Source organism: Typopeltis vanoorti, chromosome 21 (assembly GCF_054136105.1).
Source record: "Typopeltis vanoorti isolate ZY-2024b chromosome 21, IOZ_Tvanoo_1.0, whole genome shotgun sequence".
Classification (NCBI taxonomy): domain Eukaryota; kingdom Metazoa; phylum Arthropoda; class Arachnida; order Uropygi; family Thelyphonidae; genus Typopeltis; species Typopeltis vanoorti.
Genome location: NC_143569.1, coordinates 93,904,065 through 93,923,149, shown reverse-complemented (window position 1 = coordinate 93,923,149; position 19,085 = coordinate 93,904,065). Strand labels below are relative to the sequence as shown.

Here is a 19,085-nt window from a genome sequence, read left to right as displayed (position 1 = left end):
ATAAATATATATAACTATAGAATAACAAGTATACTACAGTAAATAACTTTTTTTTATTATGTAAATATTTTGTCTTATGTATCATAAGACATCATCATCAGTACAATTATTGAACAACAATAGGAACTAAATTTGAAAAACAGTAGTATGCATACTTAAATTGGAATCCCTCCACATGTACAGTCATGTATTCATGAATTATAACTATTGGGCTGAAATTAATTATTATTATCCAGGCCTCCATGGAGTCAAAAGATTCATCGTGGGAGGTCCTTCCTAAGAAACACAAAGTATATCATACCACTACTTAAACTCATTGACCGTTCTCACTCTCACCACTCCATCAGGCAATGCACTCCATGGTTCAACCACCCTCCATGCAAAGAAACTACTCCTCACCCTCTTGCTCACGGTTTCCTTTCGTAACTTCCAGGGACGGCCTCTTGTCATCACTCCTTCCCACTGTTCAACCAAGTGAAAGAACTCCCCAGTGTCAACCCTGTAACCACCTTTCAACAGTTTAAAAATCTCAATCATATCACCTCTCCTTCTTCTATCCACCAAATTCTGCAGTCCACATTCCCTCAGCCAATCCTCATATCTAACATTGTACAGTCCTGAAACCATCTTTGTTATCTGTCTTTGTACCCTTTATACAGTTAATTTATTCCCTTCAAATCCTGGGGATCAAATCTGAGAAAAATAGTCTAAGTGTGGTCTGATCAGAGTCTTATACAACAGAATGATAACTGTTTTATCTCTGCAGGTCAGCATCCTTCCAGTATTGCAGCAATCCTCTCAGTTACCCTCACCACCTTTGCAATATGTCCCCTAAATTTCAGGTTTCTATCAATCATCAACCCTAAATCTAGTCTCCCCTACTTCCTCCAGTATAACTCCTCCGACAGAGTATGCAGCGTCCCATCAATGTTTCCCAAACCTCAAGACCTTACATTTTGCTGCATTAAACCGACACCCCCATTCATTTGCCCATCTGTCTAGCTTATTCAAATCCTCTTGCAGGGCTACCACATCTGCACTATTACTAATTATCCTTCCCAGCTTCGCATCATCTGCAAACAACTGAATATCCCCTTGCAATCCGCTGACATAAAGGTTAAACAATATAGGTCCCAGTACTGAGCCCTGTGGGACCCCAACCCTCTGCCTCCTTGAAACTGCCCCACCATACACAACTCTCTGATACCTATTGGACAGCCAATACTGAATCCAGTTGACTAACCTGACATCCAGACCCATGTGCTGCAACTTAAATATCAGCTTATCATGTGGCACCCTGTAAAATGCCTTCGCTAAGTCTAAGAAAATGGCAGTATATGCCTTTCCCTCATCTAATGCTCTTGTAACTATATTATAAAAGGCTAGCATATTGCTAAAACAAGAGTGCCCCTTCACAACTCCATGTTGACTCTCAAAGATAACAATACTCTCATCTGGTTTAAAATTGATTAAATTAAAATATAACATTAAATGATGGGAGTACAATTGAGTATAACAATTTCCCAAACTTTTGAAATAGTGAGACAGTCGTTCTTCCGATTAACGTTAAATCTATGAAGTAAGGCTTCAGCACTTTCTTTATATATAAAGGGTCATGTTTATATATGGATCTATGTAGTAGTTAGCGTTTTGTCACTGGATCTTGTGGTTAGGAATGGTGACACATTGAAGGCACAGAAATGGTCCTCTATTGCTGTGCCATCAATTTGATGGTAAAATTTATTTTGTTATGTGAAGTAACCAGAATGAATGACAAAGTCAAATAGGCTGACAATATCTGCAGGTAAATCTTGCTTGGAGAAGTTATATTGTGTCCTTATTCACAAATGTTCCTTTAGATGAAACACTTAACTGACCACTTCATGGAAAGATATGAACAACATACATGGAATAGCATCCTTCCTAAGCCATCCTTACAGTACAGATATGTTGATGATGCTTTTGTTGTTTCAAGGATACTTGTGACATAAGACTGAATGATATAATCACGTAATCACAAGAAAGATATTTATTTAACCAAATATTTCGGTCTGGAAATAGCAGACCATCTTCAGTGTAATACCGCTGAAGATGGTCTGCTATTTCCAGACCGAAATATTTGGTTAAATAAATATCTTTCTTGTGATTACGTGATTATATCATTCGATGATGCTTTTGCACTTTGTCATGGGTCCTGTACAGACCTTCAAGAGTTTGTCATTAAGATCAACAATGTTCACCATCATATCCAGTTCACTCTTAAGTTAGAAGAGAACAACCAGATTGCCTTTTTAGATCTAATATTACTTTCTCAACCAAATAGCAGCCTTCACATTCCTCTTTCACACCATCATAATTGTCAAAAATATGGCACCATTAAGACTTTAGTACATTGAGCACACTCTCTTTGCTCCACTGAATTGCTGCTCTACCAAGAAATAAATAATTTTGTCACCTGCTTATCATCAAAATAGTTGACACAGAGGTTGTCTGTCACGTCACCATTCCCCCATGTTAAAAGCATCTCAGAATGTATAGCCAAACTACTTAGATCTGTCGGACTATAAGTGTCCTTCCATCCTATTAACAAGATATCTACTTTTCTAGCTAAAGATAAATGTCTGCCTTTAGACCACCCTGGAGTATATCAAATTCCTTGCCAGTGTGGACTATCATATTTTAGTCAAACACACATTTGCAGCCATGCATTGTAATGAACATTTAGACTACGTTAAGTTTCACAAGTCAGAACAATCAGGACTTGTAGAGTATGCTATCACTACCACACACTGAGTTCTTTGGAAAAAAATTAAGGTTCTTCACAAAAGTAATAATCCCTTGGAATGTTTCAACAAAGAAAGTTGTAAGGCCCCTTGCTACATCGATTGAATCTAAAGAGAAACAGTTCTTCACAAATTCTGAATTAACTTAAATGTAGTTACAGTCATGTCTCTTTTTATGTGGTAGATACTTTCCACAGAAAACCACGTATAAAAAATTACGTTACGTTGAAAAATTAGGGATATGTTCCATAATTTTCTAAACCTGCATAAAACCAAAGCAATGAATTAAAATAAACGTAAAATCACATAAAAAGTTTATAAAAATTCAGGAAAATAAGAATGCTTAAGTTTGTTTTAAAGCTTTATTCATTTAATTTTAGAACTTGCCTGTGTAGCTCAGTGGAAGTGGCGCTTGCATCCTCTGCACTTGGCTGCTTGAAGTTAGACCTAGGTTCTAGTCAAGTCGCTGACTGGAGGAACTTTTTCTAAGCCTATCATCTTCGACCGGTTCCCGAGTTAGTCGATTTCTGGCACAGGCAAGTGGGTTTTTCCTCCCGGGAACTCGGGTTTTTCGTCCCGTAAACTCAAGAAAATCGACCGTAGTACCTACATTATTTCAGACAGTGACATATCTTGTTAGGGTTAGGTACCAAGAGATGGCAGCACGTGTTTGCCAGCCTCTTCATTGGTGGCTGCTATAATTAGTGATAGACATAGGCCAGCTATCTCTGATTGGCTACCGGTGGAGATTGAACTGCCCACTCAGTCTCCAAAAGCTAGATAGGGTATAAAGGCCTCGCCTTTTATTAGGGAATAAAAGGCGTTAGTTGATTTTTTTTCATTTAATTTTATTGAAAAGTAACAAAATTTTTTTACATTTTTTCATTAGAATTATCGTCGCTATTAGAAAATATTCGGCAACGTTTGTGAACTGGTGCGAAATCACTTTCATCACCAGAAGGGATAGTCAGCGCATCAGATCTGTATGGTAAAGGCAATGGTTCTTCACAAACAGAATTAGCTTCACCCTCGTTCTGTGCTGATTTTTTTCTTCTGACAATGTAATCAGTGTTTAAACTTTGCAATGATGATTTTGCTAATTTTTTAGACAGCTCGCGGTATCCAGACTTACAGTTCTTCAGCTCACATTGGAATTTAAAGGCTCATTCAGAATTTGTGTCATTAACAAGAAAATGATTTTCTAATTTATTATACAGTTCAAGACCTTCTCAAATTATATTCACAATGAGGGGGACAGGTTTTTCTTCCATTTCACTATCGTTTTCTAGATCTTCGACAATATCTAAAGTTAATCGATATCCAATAATACCATCGTCACTTAAGGGCATTATAAGCAATTCATCTACATCATCCTGGCTAAATGTATCAAAACCTTCTCCCCCAATTTCATGTGCCAAAGTAGTGATTTCATTTGATAATGTAGATGTTTGAATGGTTGCACTGTTTGCAACACATCCAGGCCAAGCTGCTTTCCAGCAGGCATTTAAAGTTTGTGGTCTTATTTTAGCGATAGCAGATGCAACATGATTTAAGCAGTCCGAAATAGAAAAAAAATTTTTTTCCAAACATCAGTTACTGTTAATAATTCATTTTCTAGTTTATCCAATATAAATTGGAAAAGTGTTATTAACGTAGTGTTATTTTTTAAAAGTAGCAATTATGTCTTGATCTAATGATTGAATAATGCTTGTTGTATTGGGTGGAAAAAACACTACCTGCACATTTGGATGTTCTAAATGCAGATGACTTGGTGCATTGTCAACAATTAATAAAACTTTAAAATCGAGTGTTTTGCTTCATATATTCATTTTAGAAATTATGGACTTTACAACCGTGTTATAAATAACTCTTTTTAATTTCCCGACGTTTCAATCTTCATATTAAGATCATCATCTGGAGTATATACAAGGACAAGCTGAGTTACATTACACACATGGTAAGCTAAATAAACAATGATTTGATCGCCGGTTATTCTACTGGCATGCCCTCTAGTGAAAAAAAAATTACAAATTAATTAATTATTTAGAAACTATATCAAAGCTACATTTTTGTAAAATTATGGAGACAACTACTGTGTTTGAGTAAAACTTTAGTTTAATATAAACCAAAATCAACACTCAACGTTTCGACCTTTACACCCAGGTCATCTTCTGGAGCATATACACTATATACAGAGAAACAAGCTGCACTGCACTATAATCTACATGGTTTGCTTACTGACCAACCGTTACAACAATTATTGGCCTGACCTCTAGTGAAAAAAAAAAAAAAACCCTTACTACATCAACGCTACAGTCCTGTTATTATTATTTATTGGTTGTAAAATTACATTGGGCCGAGGAGCAACAAGTCTATATATATATATATATATATATATATATATATATATTAACAACATGCTTATACATATAAATTCCAACCAGTTAGTAAGAAATGGTTTCCAATACTGGCTGAAGGTTACCTAGAGTCCTGGAGTATACTTCTTCAAGTGTCATCTCCTAAGAGGAGGTTGGCAACCATATCACAGAACCTTTTTCTTTCTTTTGCTGCTCTGGAACATTTATGGTAATGCAAGCCAATCCAGTCCTTAATGTCTTCGAACCACATTCTCCTGGGTCTACCTCTCCCTCTTTTTCCATCCAATTTCCCTTCTAATATTAATTTCTGAATGCCTTCTTGTCTAGTTAGATGTCCAAAATATTTAAGTTTTCGCTCTTTAATTATTTTCATTAATGTTCTTTTCATTTTTGCTTTCTTTAAAACATCTTCGTTTTTCATTTTCTCTGTCCGTGGTATTTTCAACAGTAGTATGCTAGATACTAAATATTAAGTGGGCTGAATATGTGCCATCCAGATTCTTGGAATTTTCATGCCACCGTTATTGTTAATATTTGGGTGGTTTATCAGAATTTCTTTCATACCAAGTTTTTGTATGGTGTAAACAGTGGGTACTTTTCCAGTCAATTTGGTGTAAGATGTTGACAGCATGATCTGAGAGGCCTGCTTCACCAAAATTGTTATATTTAATGTGTCTTATGTGTTATAATAAATTTAGTTTAATCCTTTATCCAAGTGTAAGCAAACAAAGTTTGCACCTGAAAATATCTTCAGGACTGAGGTAAGGTAGTGCAACACCAGGAAACTTCGAGCAAAGGTGGACCAAGTTCTTATCACTCCTTGTCTCAGTATCTCCCATAATGCAAAGCACATCCCCTTGCGGACATGTATACTGCTATGCATCAAGGGAAGAGCCACAACCCAGACCGGTTTCAACCTTTATTGAGGTCTCGTTTTAGTTCTTGTTTAAGAGCTTGCTCTAACTAGCAAGCTCTTAAACAAGAACTAAAAATCATCAGCGACACATTTATAAATAATGGCTATAACAAAAATACTATTAATAAAGTTATTCATAAAACATCATCAAAAAAGAATCTAGATTACAGTAAAACCATAGCCGTCCCATACATTAAAGGGTTATCAGAAAAAATCAACAGAATCCTACACCATTATAATCTCAGTACCACTTTTAAGCCACCTACAAAACTTAAAAACATATTCAACTCCTCTAAGGATCCTCTCCTCCCATTGGCACATCCTGGAGTTTATTGCATCCACTGCACCTGTAACTTACCATACATTGGTGAAACTGGACGTACAATCCCTATACGTAAGAAAGAACACATATGACACATTAAATATAACAATTTTGATGAAGCAGGCCTCTCAGATCACGCTCTCAACACCCTACACCAAATTGACTGGAAAAGTACCCACTCTTTATACCATACAAAAACCTGGTATGAAAGAAAATTTAAGGAAGCCTGCAAAATTCTGATAAACCATCCAAATATCAACAATAATGGCAGCATGAAAATTTCAAGAATCTGGATGGTATATATTCAGCCCACTTAATATTTAGTATCTAGCATACTCCAGGACTCTAGGCAACCTTCAGCCAGTATTGGAAACCATTTCTTACTAACTGGTTGGAATTTATATGTATTAACATGTTGTTAATATATATATATAGACGTGTTGCTCTTCAGCCCAATGTAATTTTACAACCAATAGATAATAATAATAACAGGACTGTAGTGTTGATGTAGTAAGAGATTTTTTTTTTCCACTAGAGATCAATAAACAAACCATGTAGATTGTAGTGCAGCTTGTTTCTCTGTATATAGTGTATACGCTCCAGAAGATGACCTTGATATAAAGGTCGAAACGTCGAGTGTTGATTTTGGTTTATATTAAACTAAAGTTTTACTCAAACACGGTAGTTGTCTCCATAATTTTCCAAAAATGTATTCTGATCACAGTGTAAGCCTCAAAGAAAGGACATATCAAAGCTAAATTCTATTTAAGAAAACATCAGAAAAAACATTCTTTCTTATAGTCTTCTTTTAGTAACAATGATGTCCTGTTTTTAACATTACAACTGTTATTTTAGATTTAGGATTCTGGATTACCTACAGTCCTGTTTATAGTTAACTCTTAGAGAGAAGGGTTCCATGGGTAGAATATGTGCCTTCCATATGCTTGGGATTTTTAGACCATCATTATTGTTCATATTGCGGTGATTGATAAGAATCTCACAGGCTTTTTTAAATTTGCGTTCATACCATGTTTTGGTGTTATGTAAACAACTGGTGCTTTTCCAGTCAATTCTATGTAAAGTGTTCAGGGCATGATCAGAAAGGCCAGCTTCACCACAGTTATTATATTTAATGTGTCGTTTATGTTCCTTTTGTCTGATAGGAATTGTGCGCCTTGTTTCCCCTATATATGGTATATTACAGGTGCAATAAATACGGTATACTCCAGGGTGGGCCACTGGAGGGAGTGGGTCTTTGAATGAGTTGAGCAAGCTTTTTAATTTTGCAGGAGGTTTAAAGGTGGCTTTGAGGTTGTATTTTTGTAGTATTCTGTTTATTTTATCTGCTGTTCCTTTAATGTAAGGAATAGTTATAGTTTTATTGTAGTCTGGTTTATCTTTGTTTTTTATTGAGGTCTTGTAGAGAATTTTGTTAATAGTGTTTTGGCTGTAACCATTTTTTAAAAAACTATTGCTGATAACTTTAAATTAGTCTTTCAGAGCTTGTTCATTGGAGCAGATCTTCAAAGCCCTGTTTTTTAGTATTAATGACACCTAGTTTTTGTGTTGGGTGGTGGTAGGAGTTTATGTGTATATATTGGCCAGAAGAAAGACGTGTGACAAGTGTATCTAGAAACGGAAGTGTGTTCTGTTTTTCAATCTCAATTGTGAAGAGTATGTGTTTGTGTTGTTTGTTTAGGTGACTAAGGAAAGTGTCTCTAGAGGCCATGGGACCAGATCACAAAAACCATCAACATGTCTAAGCCAGACTTTGGGTTTTAAAGGAGAGGAATCTAGAGCATGTTGCATGAAATGTTCCATATAAAAGTTAGCAATAAGAGGGGATAATGGCGAGCCCATGGCTGTGCCTTCTTTTTGTAGGTAGAAAACGTTTTGCCAAACAAAATAACCAGAACATAATACAATAATAAATGCGGGAAATTAAAAAGAATTATCTATAACACGGTTGTAAAGTCCATAATTTCTAAAATGAATGCGGATCACCATGCAACACTAAAAGAAAGAAAGTTATTTTTATGAAAGGAAACTGTGAGCAACAGGGTGAGGAGTGGTTCCTTTGCATAATGGTTGAACCGTGGAATGTATTGCCTGATGAAGTGGTGAGAGCGAGAATGGTCAATGAGTTTAAGGAGTAGTATGATAGACTTTGTGTTTCTTAGCGGGGACCTCCCCTCGATAAGTCTTGACAGACTTTATGTTCTTAGGAAGGCCCTCCCATGATGAGTCTTTTGACTCCATGGAGGCCTGAATAATAATAATAATATGTTTCCACTTCTGGTACAAAGCAATTATTGAACCATTCAGTAAATACAGCAGTTGTTACCCAGGCCTTTGTATTAGCCATCCAATGTACTAGCAGCTGTTTTATATCTTTGCCTTTTAGAGCACATGGTCTTAGGGATTGATTTACTAGGAGTGGTTTCAACATTCGATTCCCTGATGCATTGCTACACAGTAACAATATTACTCGATCTTTGCTTGCTTTAAACCCACTTGCTTTTTTCTCAGACTTTACAATGTAAGTTTGACTAGGCATTTTCTTCCGAAACAATCCTGATGGTCTACATCACGTATGTGCAGTTTGCATATCATTCTCTTGAATATACTGTTTTCTGTTCTTGTTGTTTAATTTGAAAATCATGCTGAAGATGGCCTTAATACCAGGGCAAAATTTAAATACTAATTAAATATATACGTAATCTGTTTTATATTATTCAGTAAAAATATTATCATTATTATTATTATTACATGACACTTCCAAGGACTCATCGAGGGAGGGCACCCACTCTACAACTCTCTGCCTCTATCACTCAATCCACCAACCACAGCGAACCGCATTATCTACACCCTAACACCATCTACTGCCCACAATGACCAGTATTTTCACAGACAATCACAAACATCCATGCCCACGGCAGGATTTGAACCTGCAGCCTTTTGGCTGGAGAGTGGATATGCTAACCACTCAGCCAACCAGGCCGCCGTTAATGTTATTAATAGCAGTCATGTTATGGACAGTGAGTGGAAGAATAAGGGAAAGGTAAAAATGTACTATAAGTTTGTAATTAAGAAATTAGGATTATATAACAAACAATAAAATTATATTTGATGAATCCAAAACCAAATTACTGCAGTTTAAGAAAGAAAAAAATATCAGAAATGTGAACATGAAAAATTATACCTTAAGAAAAGCAGATCTTGTTCTTCTCAGCTGTAAAGAACCACTTTGTTGAAGATGTTTTCTATAAATTGAGATAAATGATTTAAAATTTTGTCTTTTCCATAATAATTACATGAAATATTTTTAAATATATTAAATGAATTAATATCCAGAATTCACTTAGTTACAAAGCAAATTATACTTTCCAAGGACTTATATTCTTGTTTAATCTTTTACTTAAGTGTAAGTAAACAAACTTTGTCTGTGAAGTATCTTCAAAACTAGGCTACTTATATATAAAGCTTGTTAACTTCACAAAGTGCCTTAGTATCTATCCCATAATGCAAATCACACATCCTTTCAGAGACAAGTATACGCTATGCTTTATGGAAAGGATCACTACCCAGACCAGTTTCAACCTTTATTGAAGTCTCAACAGTGTGAGCCAGACCCAGCAAGATACCATAGTTAAATTAATGCAGAAGACATTATCCATATACAAGTATTGAAAAAGCTGTATTACCTTATTATTAAGATGATACACCTTAACTTAAAGATCTCTGAAGATACTTAACAAATCTTTAAGTTAAGCACAAAACTATGCTTACTTACACTTGGATAAAGGATTAAATATGAAGATAATTTCTTGACAAGTATAATTTACTTTGTAACTAAAATGAAAAAAAATTTCTACACTATCTCTGATCCATAGTATTTTAATAATAAGATGATACACATTTCTTGCTACTTGTATATGGATAGTATATGACTTCTGAATTAACTCAACCTGGTATCTTTCTGGGTAAGGCTCCCAACAATAAGACCTCAATAGAAGTATAAACCGGTCTGGGTAGTGACTCTTCACATAATGCACAGCAACATACATATGTCAAAGGAAATGTGCTTTGGATTATGGAATACTAAGGCAATTGATGTGACGTCAATAACCTCTATGTACAAGTGACCTACTTGTGAAGATACTTCAATGCAAACTTTGTTCGCTTACACCTGGGTAAAGAAACAAACAAGAATATAACATCTTTCCAAGTATAATTTGCTAATTATACATAAATACAGGCATTATTACCAAATCTGTGATTAGCTTATGAACGCAGGAGTTTTTTTTTTTTTTTAAATGTGCAATCCTTTTTTTTTTTTAAAAAAAGTAAAGATAAATGCATACACAATCCATCACCTAAACACTTCACATATGAATAGCAAGTGGTGATCATACTCCATTTATCCAGGTTTTTTGTTGTTGCTGTCATTTTCCACAGAATACAAACCTAGTAATCAGCGATAAGTCAAATTATGACATATATACATCTTCCAGAATTTCATTGTGGAATCTATAAAGTTAATTTCACTAACCAAAACTAAACTATTAATTAATATTTTACTTTATCACTGTTATACTGAATTACTTGATGTTAGACAGTATGGCATATCTACTATACATTTCAATTGCATGCGCACACACACGCACGACACTTGATTTAGTTATATAGTATGATCATATAATACAAAAATTCCTTGGAATGAGTACTCATTTCCAGTGAGTTTTATGCATTCTAACAATCATAAGAATGGTAATGCTCAGAAAAAAAAGTTCCACATTTGGTCTTTAGAATAGGGTTTCTGGACCAGATAAAACTGAATAAGAATATACAAAAATTATAAAAATTAAAATAGAAAAAATGAATCCTTAGCCCACCCACACTACTATGTACTAAAGGTTTATAACCTATTGAGGTGAGAGTCACACACACACTCGCACACGAGGGGGGGGGGGCTTGAGAAATTATGATAATCACCATGAAGGAATTGAGGAAGAACCATGTAATTTACACATTATTCTACATATTCCCCATGAAGTGTTACACACTTGTTACAATGCTGCTGCATCAGTTGCAATCCTCTAAGAAAAAAGTCCCCCTCAAATGTGTGTGTGTGTGTGTGTAATTTAGCAATTAATAATTGACCCACTAGCGCCCTTAGGAGGGCGTTAGTGGGTCAAGCGCTACGGACGTGTTTTGAAGAGCTCCTGATTCAGATAAGTTTTACTAGGAATAATTAAGTATATATACGTAATTGTTTAAGTAAGAGCGGCTGTAAACGTTGTATGCTACCGATATTATTAGTGTGGTTTTTTTTTTCTTGCTTAAACTAAATACGAAATCGTTAATATTAGACCTAGTAACCTGAGAAAAAAAAAAAAAAATGGCGGCGGCATTGTCATTCCATGATTTTAATTTGGATTTCAGTCGTTTCGTTAAGTGTGAGGTCTGTTATATGTATTCCTTCGATTACATAAATGATTTGTGGATGTTTAGTGCAGATGGAAGAAGGGTGTGTGCGAAATGTGACCTGAACGAGGAATTGATGAATGAGAATATGAAGTTGATGAGAGAAAGTGCTAGTACCGATTGTGTCGCGAGTGCACGTTTAAAAGAGAAGGATGGTGAGTGAGACAGGCGAAAAAATGTTAAAAAATCAAGAAAAAAGAAAAAGAGCGATTTGACAACCGTAATGGATGTTAAAAGGCATGAAAGTGAGGCGGAAAGAAACAAAATTGAGAGAACGAATGAAAGTAGAAATGGCATGATGCAGAAATCGCAAGTAAAAAAAATCGAAAGAATGAATGATAGCGAAAAAAGAATGACTGATGGCGAAAGTTGGACACATGTTGAAACGAAAGTACTGAACCAAAGAAAGATGAATGACAGTAAAAGTGAGAAGAATGATAGCGAAAGTTGGACGCATGTTAGTCCGAAAGTACGGAAACAAAGAAAGATACATGAGAGTGAAAGTGAGAAGAATGATAGTGAAAGTTGGACGTATGTTGGACCGAAAGTATGGAAACAAAGAAGGATGAATGAGAGGGAAAGTGAGAAGAGGGGGTCAAGAGTTAGAAAGTTAGAAAGATTTAATGATAGAGAGAATGTGTCGCGAGGTTCGGAAGGTGAATTGGATTGGATGAAGCAAGAAATGAAATGGATGCGGAATGAAATTAAGAGAATTCAGGTCAAAACTATTAAATAAATCATGATGGCATGAAAGAGTTAACAAAAGATAAGCGAGTGACATTGTATGGCGACTCCATTATTAAAAGTGTGCTAGAGGATAAAATGCACAAGGTATGTTTTCCAGGCGGTAAAATGAGTAGAGTGATTGAGGCATTGAACATGAGGCGGGAACGAGCAAAAGAGTTAATTGTATTAATTGGAACAAATGATTTGAGAGAGAACAAAGAGCATGTCAAAATGAATGTCAGGAGACTGCTTGGAAAGATAAAGGAGAATAGTGTGACAGGAAGAGCAGTCAGTGTGTTGCCTAGGTATGATTGTGGTGAAATGAGGCAGAGAGCAAGGATTATGAATGATATTCTGGCTGAAATGTGTGAGGAGATGGGAGTACAGTTTGTTAATGTGTGGAATGAGTTTGAGGGACGAAGTGAGCTGTATGGGAGCGATGGACTGCATTTGAGTGGTTATGGTGTGAGTCGCTTGGAGAGACTGCTGCTGGAAAGTGGAGAAGTGAATAGAGAGAATGAATCAGATCGAGAGGGGAGTGATGTGGAAGAGCAGGAGAGTAAGACAGGAGAGATTGAAGAAGTGGAAATGAATGGCGAAGTGAGTGGTATGAGTATAGAAAATGAGAGAATGGGTGTGCAAGAGGAGCAGGGAAATGGGGAGGCTCAGGGTGAACAGGGATACACAGCGTGAGAAAGGTGGATGCTCCAAGAGGAGGTGAGAGCATGTGTAGGCAGGAAAGTAATGGGATGATCAGGGATCAAAAGGAAACAGATGGAATTGCAAAGGGTTCTAAAATGAAGAAGCAGAAAGGGAAATGGCCCCAGTCTAGCATGGAGAGATCACATTGAGTGAGTGGTATCAGTGGAACTAGCTGTAGATTCAGAAATGAGTTGCTGTGTTTGTATACCAATGCTAGAAGTATAAGAAACAAGGCGGATGAAATGGTTGCACTAATTGCGTCTGTGCACCCAGAGATTGTCGGAATAAGACATGGTTAGATGAGGATGACATCCTGATAGGAATAGAGATGGAAAGGTATGATGTGTTTCTTGAGGATAGAAGGGGTAAAAAGGGAAGGGGAGTGCTATTGATGATAGAGAAAGAGTTATGTCCATACAAGGTAGAGATGCAAGAGGGAAATGGGGCCAGTGGTTTTGAGGCAGTATGGTGTGAGATAGAGGTGAATAGAATTAAATACTTGGTGGGATGTTGTTATAGACCTGGTAATGTGGATGGTGGTGATAGTGAAATGTATAGTCAAATAAGCCAAGCAAATAAGAAAAGGGTGATCACATTATGGGTGATTTTAATTATGGCAATATAGACTGGAATGAAGAGATAGCAACTGGAAGTAAAGAAAATGAGTTTCTCGAGTTTTTGAGGGATAACTACCTCAGACAGTATGTAACAGAGGGCACAAGAGGATTAAGGGTCTTGGATTTGGTCATCTCATTGGAGGATGTAATTATCAATGAGGTATCAAATCATCCACCAATTGGTGAAAGTGACCATGAGGTGATTACCTGGTTGGTTGCCAGCAGTGCAAGGACCCCTGTGAAAAAAGGGTATATGTGGAACTACAAGGGGGGTGATTATGAAGAGCTCAGGAGACAGCTTGCAGGTGTAGCATGGAATGAGGAGTTAGCTGGAAAAGAGATCAATGCAGCTTGGGGAATTTTCAAAAAATATTTAGTAGATGCAATGTCTAAATGTATACCATGGATGAGAAGGTTAAATAAGGTAGGTGTGAGATGGATGAATAAAGAGATTAAGCATGCAATACAGAGAAAAAGGGCATTGTGGAGGCAGCATAAGAGAAGTGGAAGTAACCAATTTCACGAGGTCTACAAAGACCAGGCAAGGAGGGTGACTTGGTTGGTGAGAGTAGCTAAAGAGAGGTAGGAACAGCAGTTAGCTAATGAAGCTAAAAAGAATCCTAGGGAGTTCTTTCGATATGTAGCCAGCAAAAGAAAGAATGATTATGGAAGGATGACATTGATTGGAGGAAATGGTACAAAGACAGCTGTTGCAGAATGTGTGGTGGAGATACTTAATGAGCAGTTCATAAAGATCTTTCAATCTTCTGAATATGACTTCATGGAGAGATTAAGAGCAGTTGATGATGGGGAGGAGAGACTGACTGTAAGTGAGCAAGAGGTGTTTGGGGAGTTGAGTAAACTCGATGTAAATAAGGCTGTGGGACTTGATAATATATCACCGCGTATTCTGAAGGAATATGCCAGAGAGTTGACACCTGCCTTGACATATTTTTTTAATACGTGTCTTGCACTAGGTCAAGTCCCTAAAGAGTGGAAGGAGGGCAAGATTGTGCCACTTCGTAAAGGAGGTGATCGAACTCAAGCATCAAACTATAGGCCTATCTGTGTGTCAGGTGTTGTGGTTAAGTTGTTGGAGAAGCTTGTGAGAACTAGGATCCAGAGTTGGGTTGACAACAATGGTATTATCTTTGATGGACAGCATGGATTTGCTTAAGGGAGTTCATGTTTTAGTAATCTACTTACTTATTACAATAAAGTGACTGCTTCCTTGGACAGAGGAGAAGGATACACAGTAATATACTTGGATTTCGCAAAGGCTTTTGATAGAGTACCTCATGATAAGTTGACAGTCAAACTAGAGCAGATGGGGATGGATATTAGATTAGTGCATTGGATTGGAGACTGGCTATCTGATAGGTATCAACAAGTTGTGTATGGGGGTGCAATATCCAGGAAAAGGAAAGTCACTAGTGGAGTGCCTCAGGGATCTGTTTTAGGGCCATTACTATTTAACTTGTATATTAATGATATTAACGAAGATTTGGATGGAGATATTCAGTTGTTTGCAGATGATGCAAAGTTGGGACGAACCATAAAGAGTAGTGAAGATGTTGTGGCCTTGCAAGAAGACTTGAATAAATTGAGTGATTGGGCAAGCAAATGGGGATGTGAGTTCAATGTTGCAAAATGTAAGGTTTTAAAATTTGGAAAACAAAGATGGGATGCAGAATGTATGCTTGGTGAGAATATATTGTTGGAATTAGAGGAAATAAGAGATCTGGGGGTGATAGTGGATAAGGATCTAAAATTTAGGAGACATCGCCAAAATTGTGAAGACAACACAAAGACTTCTGGGAATGATGCGGAGGACACTGACGTGTAGAAGTACAGAGATTCTTGTTCCATTGTATAAGGCTTTGATTAGGCCACACATGGACTATTGTGCCCAGATTTGGTCACCTGGTTTTCAGAAGGATGAAGAGATGTTGGAACGGGCCCAAAGGCGACTGACTAAGGTAGTTTCTGACCTCTGGAATGTCGAGTATGAGGAAAGATTGAAAAGATATAATTTGCAGAGTCTAGTGGAGAGAAGGAAAAGGGGAGATATGATAGAGACCTACAAGTTGGTAAGGGGTTGTTATAGGATCAATGGTGGAGAAGTTCTACAGAGAATAGTGAGAGATCAGGGGAGAACCAGAGGTCATCCCTGGAAACTGTATAAAGAGGGTGTGAGTAGGGGAGTGATAGGCAGGTTTTTTTCATGCAGAGTTGTGAGTGATTGGAATACCTTGCCTGAGAGTGTGGTGTCTGCAAGGAGTTTGAATGTGTTTAAGATGCAGTATGATGAAATGTGTGTGAGATAAAAGGACCTCCTAGATGAGTCTTTGACTCCATGAGGTCTTGCTTAATAATAATAATAATAATACAATGTGAAATCTTTCATCTGATGGCAGTCAACATTCCATTCCAGACCAATGCATGCAGGCGATATGAGTCACAATCATAATACTGCAGCCACTGGTGACATGATATAAGCGACCTAAAAAAGTTATGTGAAATGTATGGTAACAAAATATATAATTTTCTATCCATGTTAATTGGATCAGTAGAAGAAATTAAGGACTAAAATAAAAATTCAAACCAGAAAATGCTGATTTAGAGTTAAGGAGTGAATTTAAAATGATTCACTAAACAGTTGATGGTTCATCCTGGTTCCCTGGCGAAAACAACGGTTTTCGCAATTGTCCACCAAACTCTGCAAATTACATCTTCTCAATCTTTCCTCACACTCGACATTCCAGAGGTCAGAAACTACCTTAGTCAGTCGCCTTTGGGCCCTTTCCAACATCTCTTCATCCTTCTGAAAACCAGGTGACCAAATCTGGACACAATAGTCCATGTGTGGCCTAATCCAAGCCTTATACAACGGAACAAGACTTCTCCCTACTTCTACACGTCAGTGTTCTCCGCATCATTTCCAGAAGCCTTTGTGTTGTTTTCACAATTTTGGATATGTGTCCTCTAAATTTCAGATTCTTATCCATTATCACCCCCAGATCTCTTATTTCTTCCACCTCCAACAAAATATTCTCACCAAGCATAAATTCTGCATCCCATCTTTTTTGTTTTTGAAATTTTAAACCTTACATTTTGCAACATTGAACTCGCGCCCCCATTTCTGTCGGGATGTGAGTTCAATGTGTCCAATCACTGAATTTATTCAAGTCTTCTTGTAAGGCCACAATATCTTCACTACTCTTCATGGTTCATCGAAACTTTGCATCATCTGCAAACAACTGAATATCTCCATCCAAATCTTCACCAATATCATTAATATACAAGTTAAAAATTATTGTCTCTAAAACAGACCCCTGAAGCACTCCACTAGGGACTTTCCTTTTCCTGGATATGGCTCTCCCATACACAACTTGCTGATACCTATCAGATAGCCAGTCTCCAGTCCAATGCACTAATCTAATATCCATCCCCATCTGCTCTAGTTTGACTATCAATTTATCATGAGGTACTCTATCAAAAGCCTTTGCGAAATCTAAGTATATTACTGTGTATCCTTCTCCTCTGTCCAAGGAAGCAGTCACTTTATTGTAATAAGTAAGTAGATTACTAAAACATGATCTGCCTTTAGCAAATCCATGCTGTCCATCAAAGATAATACCATTATTGTCAACCCACCCCTGGATCCTAGTTCTCACAAGTTTCTCCAACAACTTAACCACACCTGAGACACAGATAGGCCTATAGTTTGATGCTTGAGTTCGATCACCTCTTTTATGAAGTGGCACAATCTTGCTTTCCTTAGGAACTTGACCGAGTGCAAGACTTGTATTAAAAAAATATGTCAAGGCAGGTGTCAACTCTCTTGCACATTCCTTCAGAATACTTGGTGATATATTATCAAGTCCCACAGCCTCATTAGCATCTAGTTTACTCAACTCCCCATACACCTCTTGCTCACTTACAATTAGTCTCTCCTTCCCATCATCTACTACTCTCAATCTCTCCATGAAATCACATTCATAAGATTGAAAGATGTTTATGAACTACTCATTAAGTATCTCCACCACACATTCTGCATCAGCTGTCTTTATACCATTTTCTCCTATCAATGTCATCCTTCCATAATCATTCTTTCTTTTGCTGGCTACATATCGAAACAACTCGTTAAGATTCTTTTTTGGCATCGTTTGCTAACTGCTGTTCATACCTCTATTTAGCTATCCTCACCAACCAAGTCATCCTCCTTGCCTAGTCTTTGTAGACCTCATGGAATTGGTTATTTCTACTTCTCTTATGCTGCCTCCACAATGCACTCTTTCACTGTATCACATGCTTAATCTCTTTATTCATCCATCTCACACCTACCTTATTTAACCTTCTCACCCTTGGAATACATTTAGACATTGCATCTACTAGATAGTTTTTCAAAATCCTCCAAGCTGCACTGATCTCTTTTCCAGTTAACTCCTCATTCCATCCTACACCTGTAAGCTGTCTCCTGAGCTCTTCATAATCACCCTCCCTTGTAGTTCCACATACTCTTTTCTCACAGAGGTCCTCACACTGCTGGCAACCACTCTGATAATCACCTCATGGTCACTCTCACCAATTGGTGGATGATTTGACACCACATTTATAATTACATCCTCTGATGAGATGACCAAATCCAAGACCCTTAATCCTTGTGTGCCCTCTGTTAAATACTGTGAGATAGTTATCCCTCAAAAACTCAAGAAACTCATTTTCTTTATTTTAGTTGCCATCTCATCATTCCAATCTATATTGCCATAATTAAAATCGCCCATTATGATCACCCTTTTCTTATTTGCTTGGCTAATTTGATTATACATTTCATTATCACCACCATCCACATTATCTGGTCTATAACAACCTCCAACCAAGCATTTGATTCCATTCACCTTTATCAACACATCATACCCCTCCATCTCTATTCCTGTCAGGATGTCGTCCTCTTCCAACCATGTCTCACTTATTCCGACAATCTTTGGGTGAACAGACGCAATCAGTGCAACCATTTTATCTGCCTTGTTTCTTATACGTCTAGCATTTGTATACAAACACAACAGCTCATTTTTGGATCTAGAGCCAGTTCCACCGATACCACTCACTTGATGTGATCTCTCCATGCTCGACTGGAGCCATTTCCCTTTC

General features: G+C 37.1%; 1 protein-coding gene across 3 annotated transcripts in view; it reads right to left on the bottom strand.

The window, feature by feature from the left end:
• Nucleotides 1-19,085, bottom strand: part of Girdin (protein girdin) — a 576,472-nt gene that overhangs the window by 63,501 nt on the left and 493,886 nt on the right. For all 3 annotated transcript variants that reach the window (XM_090411135.1, XM_090411137.1, XM_090411136.1), the window contains exon 28: nucleotides 9,602-9,662. In XM_090411135.1, coding sequence (XP_090267261.1) covers nucleotides 9,602-9,662 — 61 coding nt within the window. The remainder of the gene's footprint in view (nucleotides 1-9,601; nucleotides 9,663-19,085) is intronic.